This window comes from Neopsephotus bourkii, unplaced genomic scaffold, assembly GCF_033783945.1.
Source record: "Neopsephotus bourkii isolate Nb327-2 ecotype Australia unplaced genomic scaffold, CSIRO-AGI_Nbou_v1 NB_1184, whole genome shotgun sequence".
Classification (NCBI taxonomy): Eukaryota; Metazoa; Chordata; class Aves; order Psittaciformes; family Psittacidae; genus Neopsephotus; species Neopsephotus bourkii.
Window position 1 is genome coordinate 176,267 of NW_026901669.1, and position 20,851 is coordinate 197,117.

General features: G+C 40.0%; 1 protein-coding gene across 4 annotated transcripts in view; it reads right to left on the reverse strand.

Moving 5' to 3' along the window:
* Window positions 1-620: 620 nt before the first annotated feature.
* The window catches only part of RNF38 (ring finger protein 38), an 82,453-nt gene continuing 62,222 nt past the window's right edge, over window positions 621-20,851 (reverse strand). For all 4 annotated transcript variants that reach the window (XM_061364064.1, XM_061364067.1, XM_061364066.1 and 1 more), the window contains 7 exons: window positions 17,292-17,462; window positions 15,326-15,487; window positions 13,260-13,366; window positions 11,841-11,925; window positions 10,245-10,366; window positions 8,675-8,774; window positions 621-4,114 (listed from right to left, as the gene is read on the reverse strand). In XM_061364064.1, coding sequence (XP_061220048.1) covers window positions 4,052-4,114; window positions 8,675-8,774; window positions 10,245-10,366; window positions 11,841-11,925; window positions 13,260-13,366; window positions 15,326-15,487; window positions 17,292-17,462 — 810 coding nt within the window. In that variant the 3' untranslated portion in view covers window positions 621-4,051. The remainder of the gene's footprint in view (window positions 4,115-8,674; window positions 8,775-10,244; window positions 10,367-11,840; window positions 11,926-13,259; window positions 13,367-15,325; window positions 15,488-17,291; window positions 17,463-20,851) is intronic.

Sequence of the window (20,851 nt, forward strand, 5' to 3'; positions counted from 1 at the left end):
CAGTGGATCTTCAAATGGGTCTCAGGACCACCACCACCTGCTGTTGAGGAAACTGTGTAAATGAAAATCTTTTAAATAACTACATTTGTCAACATAATTTACATAATCTCATTGAAACCAAAACCAAACTTCTTGTTTCATCACCAGCCTTGTGTGGCCCTGGCTAATGAAACTTCCTACAATTCAGTTTCATCCTCAGGATGCCTTTTTTACCATTGTTATGGCATTGCAATGTGTAACACATGCATCTTCAGCTGAAAGACAGCACAAATAGTAAGTCTAAGGAGTGCCTCCATTCCTGCATGTTTCCTTTTGACTAGTAATATCTTGAGAAAGCCGATGGTTTAGGCAAGACTTTGAGTTCTATGAACTAGTTTTTTCATACTTTCAACAGTATGTCACAACATGTTTTATGGTTTTCTTAATGATCTCCCAAAGAGGATTAAAAAGGTCTGTCCTACACTATGATTAAAGTGGCAAAACTTCCCCGTCACGTGTCTCTGGCCAATACCTAGAGTTGTACGATCATGCACAGACAATAAGAGCAAAGAGAGGAAACACCTCTCATTGCACCATGAGAGTGCACCTCTTCCTAAGAGAAAGAACAGGACAGAGCTGTGTTAAGTGTACATCACACATTTATTACTGAACAACTCTCTCAACTCTGAAATTGGGCACAGGGATTAAAAATAATTCATTGCACTACCTAGTAAAGCATTACTAGTAACTCTCATAAAAAATGTACAAATTTTGTTAAAAATTTATCAAGCCTTCAAATGATTTGGTTACAGATATTTATAATACATTTAAAACTACATGTTAAATGATACAATAGCATATGATTTAAAGAAAACCCTTGACAAAATACAATTCCAACAAAACCCATAAGCGATCATTATCATCAGCAAATCTGAAACACACGTAGGAAAATGAGGTAACAATGTACCAAAGGAAAACAACAAAGCTTTTACAAAGGCCCAAAGATAACTCAGTCAAAAATGTGTTGTCTACAGTTAAAAAAGTTGGTAAATCTCATCCCAAAAATTACACAATGCAGTAACAGCTGTGAAATCACATTCAAGAGCCTGTACAAAATTGCATACAACAAAAAGGCTTTATTTCTTTTTTTTGTAAAGCCACAAAATGAGACATTGGAATTATCTGTAGGCCTTGATATCTACCAGAATGTCAAACTGGCAGTTTATGAAAAAAAAACAACCCCACAGCAGTGACAACGTGATAAAGCAAACATGTTACAGTTTTTCTCGTTTTCATTGGGAAGAAAGAGTCAGCTGATGGCAGAAAGGCAACAAACACCAGAACAGTGTTGCTGAGTTTGGGGGCTGCCAGGCACGGTGTCAGGCTGCGGCACCGCACACAGATGTGTGCAGCACCTGGATGCGCACCCCCTCCCTCAGTAGCAGGAGGACGCGGCCGTCACTTCCTGCGCTGTCCTGAACATCCCCATGTGCTGCCGCTCGCACACACCAGCCACAAGAACCAAGTCCACAAGCATCTGCAGGAGTCCCACACAAACCACAGGACCCTTCCAGGAGAGATGAGCCATGAGAGTGCAATGATTTATTTCAGGGCTTTACCAGCTTGGACCCTCCATCTCCCACCCCCTCACAGGGTTTTAATGGGGAACGAGGGACATCACACACCAGGATTTCTCCAATTCCAGAGAAAGGACCACTTTCCCTTGGCCTCAGAAAAATGTGTCTTGTTCATCTGTATCTAGCTTAGAAGAAGTGGCCTCTTTCCATGCTTTGAACTGACTACAGAGCACAGCCGTGATATGCTGAAATCTGTACACACAGAACTTTCTCTTTTATGGTTCTATAAAAAAGCCTAAGTTTTGTAAGACATACGTGGCTTATGCTTCTTAAACATGATTTTATATTTGTTAAAAAAATAAATTCTATTACATGTAATTTAACCTGCTATGTGTTACTGTGAAAAGCCTGTTCTTTAACTCCACTGCAGTAGGGGAGAAATTCTAATACTCTGAAGTTCACATAACAGTGTTTTTATTTATTTAGTGTTTTTAAGTATGGACAGGTATGGAAAGACTCATTGGTTCTGAGAATTACCTGCATAACTAAACAAAAGGAAGAGCATCTGAAACAGGGCAAAATTGTGCTTTCACTTTATCTGCACCAAGAGCCGTGGCTGGTCTGTAGAATCTTCAAAGAGGGATATCAGCATGGAGAAAATCCAATGTTGTTCGAATTATAACTAATACTAAAGCATAGCAGCATAAAAAAGCATGAGAAATGATCAAGAATGGATGTAAAGCTGAGTCTGGCAGCAAGATGCAGCAATATTGCTGATTGTGCCACTTGCAGTGCTGCAACCCAAGCAATGACACTATATTTAGGAGAAGAATTTTGTCATAAAAAGTGCATCCTTTGAGTAGCTACGGTATAGGCAGACCTAAATATTTTGCTAGAACATATTGATGATGTTCACAGTCTGAATGTTATAAAGAAAGCTCTTATATTTTTCTGCAATAGCTCAAAAAAAGGTTATTCAGAGCACCTGAACAGAAGTTATCACCTCCTGTTCCACAGCACTGTTCTAGAAGGTGCTGTTCCAATCTTCTCCTACAGTAGAGTGCTTTGGAAACTTGATTGCAAAAATGAAGGGAGGTCCTTCTTCACAGTACACTCACGCGTGAAATAAGGAAGGGCAGGAAGCAGCATCATGGCAACTGAATTTTGCAACTAGTGACCAAAACCCATCTTCTCCTGTAGTACAATGAAAGAAATAAGAATTTCTGCTTCTCTGAGAAAATGCTAAAAAAGTTCTATTTTATTCACAAAGTTGCAGAAATAAAACTCTAACCTTTTACAAGTTATTTTAGTTTTATACAAACTCCCTTGTAAATTGCAATGAATGTATGCAATTAAAGCCAATGTTTATAAGCTAAAAGATTATGTTCTTAGCAAGTACAATGGCCAAAAGTGAAGAGCTGTTGTGTAAGACCCTCAGTCCTTTCTGCTTCCTTTCATGGAGGAAGCACGTAACTGGCAAACCCAGCTGGAAAAATTTAAAAAGATAAAAGCATTGATATTCATATTAGCAACTGAAAGTATTAATATTGCTAAATGATTTGTGCGATATTGCAACTTTATATTGATAAAATAACTTGTAAATAAGCCGTTTAAAAATCCAGACTTTTAAATGTACGTTAATAACCCCAAGGTCACTCATGTATGAACAATCACTGCGCTCTTTAGTGGTACACATTTAAAGCCTCCAATGAAGGGGAAGCATAACAGCTGTTGGAGTAGTAGGTAGAAAGGTCTTTATACCTGTAAGTACATTGGAGAGGAAATACTAAATGTCTGTAATTGCTGCACCCATCGCATTCAGTGTGCAACTGCAAACACAAGGAAAGGAACCAGTGTACAGTACTAGTACTGTTTAAATAACACACAAGATTATACATTGCAGCATAATTATTACTACACACATACGTTCTCAGTACATGCTGGTATATAGGTTCTCAGACACACGTGCACACTCAGACACAAGCATGCACCACGCACCCTCTCACAAGCAAACACACGTTCGCACCATTCATTCCCACTCACAGTATCTGAAGGCTCTATATAAGGTAGATTGCTATATGGTCTGGAGCTACCACTTTTTTTTTTTCTTTTTTTTTTTTTTCCTCATTTTTTTTTATACAAAAGCACATGCTAAAAGATCACATCCACAGTAATCTCGCAGCAACACTCAGAATGATCACACAAAAACCAGGGAATGTTAGTGCACACACAAAAGTAAGCTAAAAAACCCAACCAACCAAACAAACCCAAAAATAAAAATCTTTGGAGTTCCACTCACTCTGTTAGTATAACAATCCCATAACTGTGAAGACTAGTTATAAGCTTTATAATTGATTAAGTCACACAGTGCAAAGTAAGGTCCATTGACCCTTTTGTGTAAAGGGCAGGATGGAAGCCATATGGGTAAGTTCAATAGATAGTTCGTATATACATGTGACAGGAACACCCAAACCAGGTTTGTGCTCTTAGATTAGTCACTCTGAATCACGGTGCACTTCTGAAGCATCAGCTCTACAAATCGGGCAGGTCCGATTTGCCTGCAAAAGCAGAAACAGAAGAAGGTTTACTGCACTGGCACACACTATTGGGGTGATCTGTACATGACACTGACATCTGTGAGCACTGAAAAGCTACTCAAGAGTACGCAAAACAACAGCATGATTAAGGTATGATGAAGTTTGCCAATTCAGAATTGTGAGTACAAAAAAAAAGGGCCTTTTATCTTTAAAGCAAAACTGCAAATGAGGCTTCATGTAAGTGATGGTGAGTTTATTCATGAAGATTCTTAGTTACAGTATATTGCAATCAGGTGGATGCAACTCAGAAGATTACTATGTCCTGCAGAGAAACCCATCAAAACCAGACTTGGGGTGCAAATCAGTGTCTTATATAAGGGTGTCACACTGTCACAAGCTCTAGCGATCAAGGATCACATCTCTTCATACCCTGCTCATTCAGTTATTCTCATAGAAACACACCACATAGACTTGCTCAAAGCTGGAAGAAGACCAGGGGAAAAGTGAAAGGGTTTTGGCAAAGAGAGAGGGAAGGGGAAGAAGGAGGAGGGAGACGACGACCTGATGGAACAGGTATTCAGATAATACACACCATGAGGGCTAAACTGAGCAAAGCACTCACTGAAAATAACGTCCTGTGACCCCTTTACTTTTATAGCTTGCTTAAAATGATAAGGAAAAGAAGAAGTAGCATTCCTTAAACTACAGGGAAAGTATTTCTGCCTTTTCATTCCCCTTTTCAAATAAAGGCTAATTTCATTTTACCAAATGGTGAGAAAAAGCCCTAAATAAATATGTAACATATTTGATAAAACATTTCCTTAGTGAAGGGCTGAGTGAAGAGAACTATACCCTGTCCCAAATCCCGTATTTTTATAGTTCCCAGAACTGCAGGACTAACCACTGTCAACTCCATTTTTCTTCCAACATGGCCAAAGTTTTCAGTGAAGATACAAGTGAGGGCATCAGAAACGTGACTCTGCAAGCCAGACTTCAGAAACCACTGTCACAAACCTCAAACCCAAACAATAAATTCCAATAAAAGTAACATGTTATTACTGAAAACCATTATTTAATGATGCAAGTTAAAATGAGGGCATATTTTTGAATGTCAATTACTACTGTTATTATTGTTCTACAGTTTATATCGCAGTTACTACTTCTTATTTTCTGTAAAGCATGAACTCGAGAATCGATTCAAAATTCTTTTCTGGCTCTTTCACTAGCACTTCTGAAATTACTTGAGGATGATGCCATTCCTTGGTCACCACTTTGTGTTCACATTATCCCCAATATAATGCAGCTAATATAACTTTTCAAATAGAAAGGCATGTTCTTCAAAATTCAATGGAGTAATGAATCATGAGGTATTTGCTTAGATAAATAATAAAGCATCCACCACTCGTAGCATGAAACAGAGCATTCAGTGGGAGTAATGTCCTGACAGGAACTGACAGAAATAAATCCACTGTGGCAAGGTAAAACGACAGACACTGCAGCACTGCCTGTTGAATAACTTAAGATCCTACATGAACACTGGGTTTAAATATAGCTGCATTCTGGTGCCTTTCATGGACCTTATTTCCTCTTTCTGGCATTTAACATGACTCTTTGGTGCAAAAAGAGGAGTAAGATGGACATAATACTGTTATATTGACCTTCTAACTAGCCATTCTGCCAGGCAACTTTATTTTTATACTGCAAGAAGAGAGCTGCACAATGAATTAACCCAGTTAATTATAAAAACATGGCTAAAGTGAACCACATGTACAATAATGAATCTGTAGGGCTACTGGAATGCTCTAAAAAGCACTGCACTACTTTGGTGTTACTGTCTTTTTCCCATATATATGTACAGCATTTCCTAGGATGTGAAATACAAAGGCAAGTTGTCTTTGTTCTCTGGTTTTAAACCCTCAGGGTGATGACAGGTCAAGTTATCAAGCTGTCCTTTTGAATGACTAACCCTTACTTTACAAAAACCAGATTTCTGGTGCATTTATAGCTAATTAAAGGATTTAGGATACTAACAAATAACTAAAGGCTGTGAAATTTAACAGCTGACAGTATTTTGAAAAGCAAAAGGATAACCTCCCTCTTGTTCATTCTGTTTCCTCCACTGTATTACATCTTCTCTCACAAGTCTTTACCCTTGCTTTGGAAAGCGTAAATTAAAGTGCACTTAATGCACTGTGGAAGAGTATCGTCTCTCAGTTGCTCACATTACCTAAGAAGGTGGTACTCTTCACAGGGCAGATCAAACTTTTTTATGCATCAACAAGCCACACACTTAATTGTAAGCAAGTTTAGACATAAGCTGTAACTAAAATAGGCTGGTGTTACAAGTAATTTGTTATAATCTACAAAGCAAAATAATCTTTATTTCTATACACCATCTTCGTACCAATGTACCTAAACCATACATTGTAAATATACTGCCTCAGCAATCTTACGCTACAATGCTTTAATCTTGTCTAGCTTACCTTGCATCCAGCTCTGGTACACATGTTGCCAAGGCAGGCAGTTTTAGATGGGTATAATTGCACCCATTTAGATTTAGATTGTGTATTATTAAACTCATTGTTCCACCTAGCTGACACTAACAGTCTTTCACAGAATCACAGACTGGTTTGGGTTGGAAGGGATCTTAAAAGCTCACCCAGTTCCAACCACCTGCCATGGGCAGGGACACCTTCCACTACACCAGATTGCTCCAAGCCCCATCCAACCTGGCCTTGAACACTGCCAGGGATGGGGCAGCCACAGCTTCTCCAGGCAACCTGTGCCAGGGCCTCACCACCCTCACAGGGAAGAACTTCTGCCAAGAGCTCATCTCAATCTCCCCTCTGTCAGGTTAAAGCCATTCCTCCTTATCTTGTCACTACAGGCCCTTGTCAAAAGCCCCTCTTCAACTTTTATTGCTGGCCCCTGTAGGCACCGGGAGCTGCTCTAAGGTCCTCCCCAGAGCCTTCTCCAGGCTGAACCAGCCCAGCTCTCTCAGCCTGTCTCCAGAGCAGAGCTGCTCCAGCCCTCACAGCATATCTGTGGCCTCCTCTGGACTCGCTCCAACAGCCCCACGTCCCTCTTGTGGTGTTGGTCCAGAGCTGGATGCAAGACTGCAGGTGGGGTGTCTCCCCAGCATGCAGCAGATGGGGGAGAATCCCCTCCCTCAACCTGCTGCTCAATCTCTGGGGATGCTGCCCAGCACATGGAGGGGGTTCTGGGCTCAAGCACACACAGAAGCCAAGTCATGGGGAGCTTCTCATTGACCAACGCACCCAAGTCCTTCTCCTCAGGGCTACTCCATTCAGTTTGCCCCAGCCTGTGTTTGTGCTTGTGACTGCCCTGACCCAGGGGGAGGACCTTACACTTGGCCTTGTTGAACATCCTTCTGCCCTCTGTAGGCCTCTTTTTTATGATGCGTTTTCTTCAGCAGCTCTTTGTTCCTCCACACAAGCCTCCTGGTGTTCTTGCCCAACTTCCTCCTTCTCAGGATACATTGCTCCTGAGCTTGGAGGACTTGATTCTTGAATACTGATGCACTTGCTCAGGTTCCTCTTCCATTTTATATCCCAGTCTTTAAAATCCTTCTCATATTTGATATATTGTTAGCCAAAAGAATGCTGTCAATATTAACTTGGTTTTTTTTCATTCCCTGCATATTTTAGTGTATGTCCAAGATATGTGTTTTCTGGCTTTTATGAAATCATAAAGGCAAGCGTTTTTCTAAAACAACAAACACTATTTGTCATTCTCTAGGGACTGTATCTTGTATTAACATAGGATCATCACAGTTGCAAATGTTCTACACAACAAACTACACAGAGGTTAAACTAAAGATGAACAGATTAAAATACCAGAAAAAGATGATGCAAGATGAGAATCAATACCTTGCTGAGAGTAGATCTAGCTAACACAGCTTGTAGAGATGTCCATGTATCATCATGACCGTGTTTGTATTTCCTTTTCTTTGCACCATCTGTGCTGCTCCTATTTTCTCTCCCCTCCTGCTTGGTTGCCCTGGTTCTAGATCTTTTCCACTCAACACTCTCGTGGAAGGTTACGTCATAGTTTTGTAATGCTGTAATTTCTATTTGTATAAATTGCATTTCTATATGTATGTATATATGAATAACACATACACTCATAACACATTTGCCCCAGCACGTAACATTAATAACAAAACGGAGGAGGAAGGTATTAGTGTTCATTTTATGATTTTTGCTATGCAGAATATGTAAAACAGTTTCTGTGACGATGGTGGATGATGGTGGCTCTAATTCATAATTCCTATACTATGTTACTGTGCTGTGCAAATTACTGTGCTGTGCAAATAGAAAACAAAAAGATCAAAGAAAATAATTCTCTTCATATTCATTCTTCCTTGAGCCAAAGATTATAAATAAGCATTCTTCACCAATTGTTATAAAAAGATCATAAGTAGACAGTGCTTCCACCCTGTTGGCATTTCTAGCCTAAGCATTGGAAAATTGAATCAAGATAAAGTGTAACAGCAAAATACCCTCCTTTGAACACAAAATTCCGGTCCCATAGGGATTTATTTGTTTATTTTTTCCTTACCTTCAGCCATTTATCAACACACTTGGCATGGAATTCATGGTTACAGGGTAAGACTCGAAGTAGCTGCCTTGACTCAAAATCACACATGCACACCACACACCTAAAAAAGACAAAGTTCAAATGTATCTTGTGAGAACAACAAATGTATGTTCCACAAAACCTTACAGGTATTGTGACATGGGTAGCTAGTTACCTGCATCTGTGGTTAACGAAGTGTAGTGACCATGTAAACTGAGAATTCCTTTATTCTATTTCCCTTCCTTCCCCTGTGCTTTCAAACCACAAATCAAATATTCCTGCTCGTAAGAGCACACAACCAATACAACAAACATGTAATCAAAATTCAAATGGCAGAGATAATGATCTATCAAGTTCACCCCTACTGATACTAGTAAGTCACACTGAGAGTCACTGAAACTGGAAAATGAAACTGGGCCCCTTGCTACAAGAGAGACAAACACTGAGGTGCTGGATCAGGTACAGAGAAGGGCAACGGAGCTGGTCAATGGCCTGGAGCACAAGTCTGATGAGGAATGGCTGAGGGAACTTGGGGGGGGGGGGGGGGGGGGTTAGTCTGGGGAAGAAAAGGCTCAGGGGAGACCTTATCGCTCTCTACAACTGCCTGAAAGGAGGACGGAGCCAAGAGGCTGCTGGTCTCTTCTTCCAAGGAAAAAGTGACAGAACAGGAGGAAATGGCCTCACGCTGCACCAAGGGAGGTTTAGACTGGATATTAGGCACAATTTCTTCCCCAAAAAGGGTGGTCAGGTATTGGAGCAGGCTGCCGAGGGCAGTGGTGGAATCACCATTCCTGGAAGTGTTCACAAACCATGTAGATGAGGCCCCCAAGTGACATGGTTTAGTGGTGACCTTGGCAGTGCTGGGGAATGGTTGGACTTGATGATCTTAAAGGTCTTTTCCAACCTAAACAATTCTATGATTCTATTTTAACGTACACTAATTTCCAGGTGACATGTCTAGTATGCTGAACAGAAACTGTGACATTTGTATTTTATTTTAAATCCCAAGGAATTAAAACTGAAACACAGCTAATAATGTGAGACTATATAGAGGTTTTAAAGTAAGGATAAATAGTATCTGATCTGAAAGCAATCCAAGAAAAAAAAATTAAACTGCTTACTAACACAGAATCATAGAATCATAGAATTGTTAGGGCTGGAAAGGACCTTAAGATCATCCAGTTCCAACACCCTGTCACAGGTAGGAACACATTCCACTACACCAGGTTGCCCTAAGCCCCATCCAGCCTGGTGTTGAACATTTCTAGGGATGGGGCAGCCCTGGGCAACCTGTGCCAGGGCCTCATCACCCTCACAGAGAAGAATCTCTTCCTTATATCTAACCTGAACTTCACCTGTTTAAGTCTGAACCCATTAACCCTTGTCCTGCCACTACAGTCCCCGATGAAGATTCCCTTTCCAGCACCCATGTAGGCCGCCTTCAGATACTGGAATGCTGCTTGTAAGGCCCTTCTGGCTTAGCTGAGGCTGCAAAAAAAAGAAAACATAGCCACCTGAATTATAGACCTTTGAAAGAGATGAAGGTACTTACAACGTCTGTTCTGACTGGTGGTTGTTTGGATTGAACCTGTAGGATGGAAGCTGTTCAATATCTGCCTTTGTCAATCCCCGTGGTTTGGCTTCTCCTAGACGTTCTGCCAAATTCAGAAGCGCCTGCAAAACAGAGAAAGTGCACATTTAAACATCTGCTGCTTAGACAGGCGCTGGTCCAGCCGCGGCTGCCTCACGACCTCAGCTGATAGCAAAGAACAGCCGTCTATCAAGAAATGTCAAGAACCTTACTTCTCCCCTACAACTCAAGCCCCATGGAAAGTCTTTCAGCCATCTGAACTGTGTAAGATGTTCTCTTTGTGATTTCAAAACCTCCAGGACTCAAATTCCAATTAATCCTGTAGCTGGAAGCACAGCTTGGGAAATGCTTTGGTTTTGAAGCACCCCCCACCCTGCTATGAAATTAATTGTGCTGATAACCAGAAAAAGTGAGCACATTTTCTTCCTAAGAATATGTGAGTCTGGTCTTGTGAGAGAAACAAAGAATTTAATGGGACAGGTTCTGATTCCCACTTTGTGTCTTGGGCTACTGAAATGAAATAGGGAGATTTTATCCTGAATCTGGAAAACAAATACATGCCATCAAACTTTAAGCAATTTTTTTTACTTTATGTTCATTGTCTATAAGCCAACCATTGCTACGAAAAGCCTCTTATGTAAATAATTTGCACTCTGTCATGTATGTAACTTGTCCTCCTTCACAAGGGACCTAGGAAAAATATCATAAATGTGATGGAGAACAAGGCACAGAAAAGTTAAAAAGATTTGGTGAAAACTGCAGATGGTAGTGATCACAAACAAATTCCTACTACTGACAAACCTAGGGTCCCAGTCCTTCGAAATAAGATGCTGCTTCTTCTGAGCTAGCACAGAAGTTATTACAGAAGTGCTCATCGTTAAACTGAAAATGTGCAACTACACAGAGCTCTTAACGGGAGCAAAGAGATGCAAAATTAAGGGTGGTGACAACTGTCCAAAGATAAATCCAATAGAATCCAGTAGCCTCAGAACCAGCGAAGACACAACAGCTGTAACTGCCCCATAATTACCGAGGATATTGAAGAGGATTCTACATCTATAGATGTGAATCAGTGTACCCTTCTGAGGGACAAGAAGGAAAGTCATTAAGGCAGTTTTGCAAACATTGCATTTATATTAATCAATCCATGACATCGACACCATCTGTATTAATACTATGATGCACAGTTACATACTTAAAATCAGTAAGTTACCCTGTTCTTTTGAAAATGCTTCACTTCTATTTGGTACTTAAAATCAACTAAGACTTAAAAGTAGAAGAGTAACACGTAGTACATAAAAGCTGAGCTGTTTGAGGATTGCTAGCCTGGAATGGTAAATTCTGGGGAAGAGCAACCGGCGAAAAATAAAGCTAAGCATTTCTAATACCCAGTATTGCAAAAAAACCTGAAAGGATTGTTTTTTTGATTTTGTTTTCACAGTCACTGTACTTATTTGAAAGACAAAAGTAGGATTAAAACACAAATAATAGTGCAACTTTATGTATTGCTTTAGTCAACACTGTTTCATTAAAGGTAGTTGTAGTTCGCACACCAACCTCATAGTTTTCTACCTCTCCATCTTCCACATCCAACTCAAAGCTGAAAGCTGGTCCAACCGCAGGTGGCACTGGAAGCATTGACCTACCATGAGAGCAAACAATGAAAAGATTCAGCAACTTGATGAAGCAATGCACAGAAACATCTGGCAGAGGTAAGGTTACCTTACTGATCCCTCTCAAATAAGCAAGTTCTTAGAAACGGTAAAAATGTTAAGTTTGAAGTGAATAATAGACAAGCAAGAGTCAAAGGAAAAAGCTAATTCTGCCACTTTTTGATACTGGGAGTACTGCCTTTTTACTTGCATACATGTTTCAGATGATACTTCTAACCGGGCTCAGAGTTATTACAGAACACTAGCCTCTTGATTATAATACATTATGGAGAGCTAAACCTGACAATTAATTGACATTCTGGCTTTAAATACACTTTATTTCTTTAAATGGATAAAATACCAACAAAGAAAAGGAATTCTAAGTTTACTTAGCTCTTCAGTAAAAAAGCCCTGAAACTTCTGTAAGCCTAAAAACACACAATGAAGATAAACAGCATATCCTACTGGACCAACTTCCATACTAAAGGCAAGCACAAATTCACCTCACATGCTTCTGGTTAAAGCAGAATTACTTCAGAGAGAGGCTAGAGATGTATTTTCCTGTGTTTTACTTTAATCTTATTTTTATTCAACAAGTGTTTCTACCACTGAGGATAGTATTGTGGGTCAAAATTTAATGCACAGACGTATAAATCACAAATTCACAGCACTAAAATATACTAAAATGCCACTGAACTCATCAGGAATTACTGTGCCACAACATTTCATACTTATTTCCAGAACAGAAGACAGTAATAAATACCATGTTATATACCCAAATTTCTCCCTTCCCCCTCTTCCTCTCCCCACCCCAAGAATCTACCGTAACACACTATGATTAATTCCTAAATGTTAATTCTCCTGAAATTTTTCCAGGAATGCCTAATCAGAGGTAGAGCAGAAATTCAACAGCTCTAAAAGATCAGCAGTTTAGCCTAATTGGAACACAACACAGAAAGCTTTCAGCCTTGTATTTCATAATTAAGAACCAAACCAAAAGATTTATCTTGTAAGTGAAGGATCCTAGGAATTTATTCTACAGTCTAACCATGCCTCTGTAACAGAGTATCAAAGAATGAAGTTTTGAAACGTGCTGAAGATTGTACAAAGAGTTCAGAAACAAAGAGGCTGGTGTGCCTCAAAAAAAGGGTGAATGTTATTTGAAACAGACTGAAGAACTATATACAAATGGAAGTTTTCCTCCTCTCTGGGACAGCTGAACTTTGCCTGCTTCTGGTAGAGTCTAACCATAGAACACCCCAAGACTTGGTGGAAGTCAAGTGATTTAATAGCCTACATGTAAGGAAATATACTTTGAACTTACAGCACGTAAGGTAATAGGCTGGGATGGTAAGGGTGTGGTGGTAGTGGCTGCTGTGTTCGGTATCTGGTGCGCCCTGTGAGCCTTCGAGGCATGAACGGTGGGTAAGGCTGCAAGAAAGAAGACAATAATCTTCAAATGGAACCTGTGGAACTGGAACTTGTGTCCAGTTCTGGGCTTGCCAGCACACAACAGACATGGACATACTAGGGAGGGTTTAACAAAGGGTGACTAAGATAGGACCGGAACATCTCATGTATGAGAGCTGCAACTGTTCAGCCTGGTGAAAACAAGGTTCAGGGGGATCTCATCAATGTGTACAAGTAACTGAAGGGAGGGTGCAAAGAAGACAGAGCCAGGCTCTTCAGTGGTGCCCAGTGACAAGACCAGAGGCAATGGGCACAAACTGAAACAGAGGAGGCTCCATCAGGAAACATTTACTGCCCACTGAGTGGTGGAGTCTCCTTCTTTGGAGACCTTCAAAAGTTGCCTTGGGCAACCAGCTTTATGTGACCCTGCTTGAGCAGGGAGGTTGGACCAGATGACCTTCAGACGTCTCTTCCAACCTCAACCAGTCTTTGAGTCTGTGATTCAACGTTTTGTTTTCTTAATCACGAAATAAAATGAAACTTGAATATTGAAATCCACTTTCAATAAAGCATTATTAAAAAAATCCAGCCTTTGCTCAAATAATAAAAAATCTCAGCCTCAGTTTGAAACAATGCTCACAAAACATACAATCATGCCATTCCATATGAAAAAGTGGTAATTCCCAAACCCTAGCTAGATCTTGTGTGACAGTCCACATGCAGGCTGGTTTAGGAAACAGGGCTTGAACTGCTGACTCCCATCTAAATATAAAAGCCCAGGTTTTAGATCTGGTGCTGTTCCACAGACTTGTGCATGACTGGCTGAGTAAATATATCTTTAAAAAGATTTTCAAAAATCCTCTTAAAAAAACCCAAACCAACCCCTTAACTGTTATGCAGTGGTGTATATTTACATTTATGTTACAGAAGGGCTGAAGACTTTCAAGTATACAACGAGAGTTTAATCAGTAGAATGTCTGCAGCTGGACAACACCTAAAGAGACAGTCAAGCCTAAAGCTTCAATGTACTATTTCCGTGGATAAATCAGTGCTTTTTTTTGCCATACTTTTTTTCATTTCATTTCATTTTCATAAGCTCTTTACCTGTAAATTGAAGTTTTTGTTGTAAGTGCTAAAAATTCCTTGCATTACCTACTAATATGGGGACATGCAAGCCTCACACCAACCAAAATGTTTGTGATCAGACTGTAATTCATCTAGAAAAAAGGTTGAATAAAATACAAGCAGTTTATGAAAGTTTTTAAGTGCTTTTGTCTCCAGAGTGGCTCACAATGACTGAAAACTTCACTGAAAATCTGTACACCTTTAGTTTAACAGTGAGCTAAATATTTAATGGTAGAGACTTACTTGAACCTTTATGAGGACTGCAGCAAGCATCTAAGCAGGTTCAGTGATTTCAAAACCACTTAATTAAAGAGAAGCTATCTGTATATCCTGTAGCCATGAGGCCTAAATTTCATTCTCACTTAGAATTTTAAATCACAATATGCCTTAAAACCTTTTGTCAACTTAATGCACTGGTCAACTTAATGCACTCTACATTATGGAAGCACTCTGTACCAAACACTTTGAAGAAGAGCGATTTCTAAAGCACTCTGGCTTCCCTGACTTGTGGAAACTCAACATACAATGAACAATTAGCTAGAAGTGACAGCAGCTTTTCTAAACTCCACTAATTAGCTTCTGCAGTAGAAGTCCTGGTTTGTGTGGCAGCATGGAATGTTTTCTAAATAACTGCTATGACAATCTGCAGGTAATATCAGTAATCATGTGCTGGTGTCATTAAGTTACCCCTGACTTGATTAAAACAGCTTAAAGTAAATACCACGCTACGCAGCTATAGCCAATAACAGAATACACTGCAAGAAATGCCACTTTTGAACAAAATGTACCATAGAATAAACATCAAGCGTGTCAATGCAGCATGAACAATAATGTAACATAGAAAACAATACTTACAACACCAAATGACACCTCCTGGTGTAAGGGATCATGGGTTAGGAATTGGAGAGGAGCTGAAGGAGGCAATGTTGGTGGATGGGCTGAAGGAGGGTATGTAAAACCTCCTACAGGAAGATGTTCTCCAAGCAGTTCCACTTCATTTTCTATCCTTTGAAGTGGCTAAAAGAAAAAAAAGGAGCGGCTTTCTTGCAATAAGATGCTTTTTTTTTCCTGAGTAGAAAACTGCAATCCTAGATGTATATTCTGAGCTGCTGTGGTCAATATTATAAGGCAATAAATAAATGAATGAAATGTACAGGTATAATTGTACTCGGTTTCACATAGTAACTCTGTGGACAATTCCTGTGTCATTAACACTACCAAAAAGCAAAGACAACAGTACACATTTGATGTAAATTCACCTTTTTGAGCTAGCCATGCTTATAGACCAGGAATTTATGCAAGCTAGCAAATACAGGAGTGGCTGTAATTTCCTGTGTCTTGTATTTTTCAGGAAAAATATTTGCTCTACTTCTTGCCAGTCTGCTCTCACTGTACAACTATGTGAGAGGAAAAAATAAACAACCATAGACAAGAACTGAAAATGTGCCAAAAATCTGAAAAGTGGAGAGGAAACATGGCATGTCCAGTGGATTAAACTGCTGATGATATTGAACAATCAAGCAAAGGCTTTTCTAGGAGGATCATGCAAGCAGCACTACCAAGAACATGCAGTCCAGAGGTTTCAGAAGTGTGAGATTCCAGTTCAGTACTGTAATCTAGTCAACTATAGTACATCAGACAGGACCAAAAGCACTCAGGAAATAATTAAGAATTGTCAATGTTTCATTAATACACCTTTCTCTTCCCGACACTGATTTCCACCATTTCAAGAAATGAAGCTAAGAAAGCCCAACCAAAGGAATATTCTGTTTCCCTGAGATGCAAAGCAAGCTTTAAACACAAGGTACTCTTGAACCATTAAGAAACAAGTGTTTTGCCAGAGCTAAAAGTTGACAGGCAAGCCTAGTCAGTAACCTAAGTAAGCAACCCAAGCTAAAACCTGAGTTAAACCCCATGCATTTTCTAAAGAAAAGTCTTACAAAGATTACCACTGAAAACTGTATTTTCCCAGCTGTTCTCCCATCATCACAACACAGTGATTATCACCCTAACAACACCTGAGGCATGGCATGCAGAAGTCTCAGCAGATGAATGACAAAGAAGCTGTTCTCTATTTCTGTCTTAGTGAAATACTGGCATCTTCTAGTCAAGAGGAGCAAATAAATGGACATGAGTATACAGAGAACCTCACAGCAAGAGCTGTAGGCCACAACTGAAAGTCTGATCACCACAAAATCTAAAACAGAGTCACATTTTCTCATATTTGTCTTTAACACTAAGCCAAGTCTGCTTAATCAAAGGCATCAGTAACTCTCATAAGTGGAAAAAGGGGACAAAAAGAAAAAAAAAACAAAACAAAAAGGGAAAGGGATACTGAAGGCTTTTTAATGTCTGGACAACCCAAGGTCATAATGTTATAGGAAAAGCACTGATCATTTAAAAATTAACTGAGAATACAGAAAAAGCATGGAATGAAAGCAACATTCTGTGCTTCCATCTCTCTCTCTGCTAAGCTTTTCGCTGAGACCACCACTGCACTACACGGCCTCCTCTGGGATCTCTTCTGCTTCCTGGGAAAGAAATATTCAAAGGAGTAGTTGGTAAAGCACATATATATCCTTTTAATAGAAGTAAACACCTATGGAGAAACAGCTGATGAAATCTGCACAGAAACACTGTGAACTTTAAAACTGTTTTTTCCATCTTCACACCAAGTCGTTACAGACTTCCTAAGGATGCACAAGTACAAAACCCCATTACTTTAAACAAAATCCTTCTGTTTCCTCACCCACGTATTGGCACTATTTGCCCAACCCGTCCTACCAGTTGTACAGAGAGATGGGTAAGAAGCTTTACTTACCGACCGTGACTGCTGTGCTTGGAAAGGAACAAACTGTCCTGGAGGAGGCAAGTGAGGAGGGTGGTGTGGAGAGATGTGAGGAGGATGCAATAGGAATGGGTCACTAGAAATGAGGGGCGGAAATGCTGCATATGGTACAGGTAGGTGCTGGACTGAGCACGCCTGAAGCATCTGAAACAAAATGAAAACAATGTATTTTTGTCTCTAGCACAAACATCCCCTATAGAACATTCTTTATTCTGTACAAGATACCACTAAAACAAAGCAATTCTCTTGCCTCCCTGGAAAAGCCTCCACTGCATACTTAAATAGTAACTCATTCAAATACCCAGTGACTACTGCAGAACGGACTCTGGAAATACCAAAGTGTGACACCTGCTAGGTGCAAAGTAACTGCCCCTTCTGAGAAGGTACAGTGGGAATTACAATTTTCAATACTCCAAGATTACAGAGACTTGTAAGTGATGAGCAGATACATTTGTCCTAGCCAATTTCATTTTCCTCATATATTTCAAGATGACATGCCAAAGCAATGGCCTTGCAACCATGTTAAGCTCTTTACGGAGCTGAGAGACTCCCAACTGCCATGACTGTGCTTTAAAAGCTCTGCTGCCCCATACACTAAGAATAATTCCTAGGATCTGCTCAGTTCTGTACTTTGAGGTGAACCCCATGATCTGAAGGCAGCTCCCTAAGTGACAGCTACTGTGGGAAATAGCCCTTTTTCTTTCCTCTTTGACATTCCTCACAAAAGAAACTTTGGGCACTGAAGTCTGAACACTAAATGATGAAGGCACTGCAAGGGGCAGAAACAGCATCCTCTTTTTCTTGCTTTTTGATCCATTATCAGCATGTCAGGCATTAATAAGACACCTGTTATCAAAACTTATGAAGAGAACCCAGCACTGACCTGTCATTTTTTCTTTTTAGTAATGTCACACAAAATATATCGTGTATACTGACTGTAATGGCATAAAATGGTAGAGACATAATTTAAAATCAGATTAAAGTAGTAGAGGTGGAACTATCACCTCAATTCACTGTGAATCACACATAAATCCTTACATGCATTGAAAGAGTTGCAGGTTAATTTAATCTGACTACTGTTGTTTCTTAGATGCTGACTGTTCTTCGTCCTCAGTTACTAAGTCATTTTTCTAAAAAAGGAACACAACAGGCAAGTGCTTCTGTTATTAAAACACATTTTTTTATTGTATTTAATTAACTGAACTTTTCTCTGAAATAGCTGAAGATAAAGTTGCAGGTAGAACACCACATAGTGTTTTTTAAAACAGAAGGCACTTTGAGGAACATACTAAAATATGTTGCATCCCAAGATTCTGTATGGTGAAGACCACCACCACAGCTCAAACATACGTTTGGAATGACCTGTGCTATGACCATGGCACTGCTTAAGTTTGAGCAAATGACACTGCGTTATCTTTGAAGTGTAAAAAGATTAAAACTCCTTGTTTATTTATCCAGGGTTTTGTAAAACTTGTGCTGTTTGAACACAAGTGTTAAAGAAGTGTTAAAACTGACAACGGTTTATCATGAATGACGTTTGTTTACTTTATAGTTATATATGCAGAGAGAGAGACATATTGTTGAAGTAACAAACAGATACTGGGAAGTTCACAGATGAAGCTGATGAGCAAGTTGACATGCTGAAGGACAGGGCTGCCTTTCAGATGGACTTCTATAAGCTGGAGAAACTGGCTGACAGGAACCATGTGAAGTTCAAACGCAAATGTGAAGTCTGGCACTGGAAGAGAGTAAATCCATGGAGCAGGATATTTTGAGAGTGGTGGGTGAGCAGATTTGCAGGAACATAGGTTGAGTTCTCGTGGACATGTCAGCAGAAGAACACAATAGCCACAGCGTACTCCTGCAGGCCTGCTGCGTGCTTAGCAGGGTTACCAGCAATGTTAAACGGTGGGTCCAGTGAAGTGATTCCACCCCTCCACTGAGACCTTGTGAAACTGTATCTCAAGTCCTGAGCTCAGTTTTGGCCTCCCCAGTGCCAAAAAAAGGCACTAACATACTGAAATAAGTCCACTGAAACAGCACCATGATGCCCACAAACTTGGAACACACTGCATAAAAGAGGCTGCAGAACTCATTTGTTTTGCTTTAGAAAGAGAAAAAGGAGCAAAGACTTTACCACTGCCTTCAGCTATTTCATGACAGCAGATATGCATACCCTGCATACCCTGCACCTCAGAGAGGGACCAAGGACCAGTGCAACCAAGCTGCAGCAAAGGAAATTCAACCAGATATACAAAAGAGAATCTTCATCACAAGGGTAGTCCAACACTGGAGCTGAGGCTTTAGAGGAGTTGTGAATTCTCCATCCTTGGAAACTAGTTCTGCTCTCAACAGGTGACCTTCAGAGCCCCTCCTAACTTACATTATTCATCAATTCTGTGACGTAATAGAAGCAAGCATAGAGTCTGTCTGCTGATCCTACACAAACTCAACCTTAATTCTGTATATTCACTTGTACATCATCCATTCTCTCAACACACTTGATTAACTGTTGTACATTCAGTCCAAACAACCTGGTTAGAGCTTTACTCCTGTGTATTAAATATTACTCCTGTGTACTAAATATTAAAGGACAGCTGCATTGCTGAATTCTAAAACGTTTTACGAATTACACAGGTAATATACCTGTTCAAAGCAGGGGGTAAGATTATTAGTGTCTGTTGTTTGTATTTCTCTAAGACCCAGAGTAATTTTAGCTTTTTCTCTGCTGTTGCTATTTAGGACATGTTGCTTTCTTTCCTTTCTGAATTTATTATGCAAGTACTGTTCTAATCTCTGTGTAGAAATCTCTGAGACTGCTTTGCTCCACTACCACCACCACTGAACAGAAGAAAACTGTTGTCTCTGTCATTCTGCCTCAGGGAGTTCTTCTCCCATTTGAAAAGTAAGGGAAAATATTGTCCACAAATACTCCAGACTGGCCAGCAGTATGCTGCAGACCTTGTTGTCTGCAATAGACATTGCAGGGGTTAAATGACACTCATGTGGATAAATGTCACCCAGTCAGGATGACTGCACATTACATTCACTCTTCAATGAGCAGCTTACAGAAATAGGTGATCCCATCAATGGCTCTGTTACAATGTCACAGGCTTGTTCATGCCCCCAGGTCACAAAGCACGCAACAGGAAAACTTCACTGCTGGCAAATACACAGCTGGCAGAGATGAGTGTTTATATCAACACTGTAAACAGTGACTGGACACTATATATAGTATTTATGTATGATATTACAGATTTATGTTAGAAAAAGGAGGGGGAGAGGGGAAGCAAGCCTTCCAGTAGGTTCTGCAACCTTCATTTGTACTGCTGAAACTTCTCAAGGTACACTCTTCATCTCTGTGCCTGATAACAGTTACTGGTGACATTTCCACAGAATGGTAGCATCAGAATGCTATGACCTGGAAAGAGGTTACCTCTGAGTTGATACATAAAAAATCCTGAGAAAACACTTCAAATTATCTCAAATTTAAATATGGCAAATTATCCAGTTAAGGCATTTTATTTTATTCC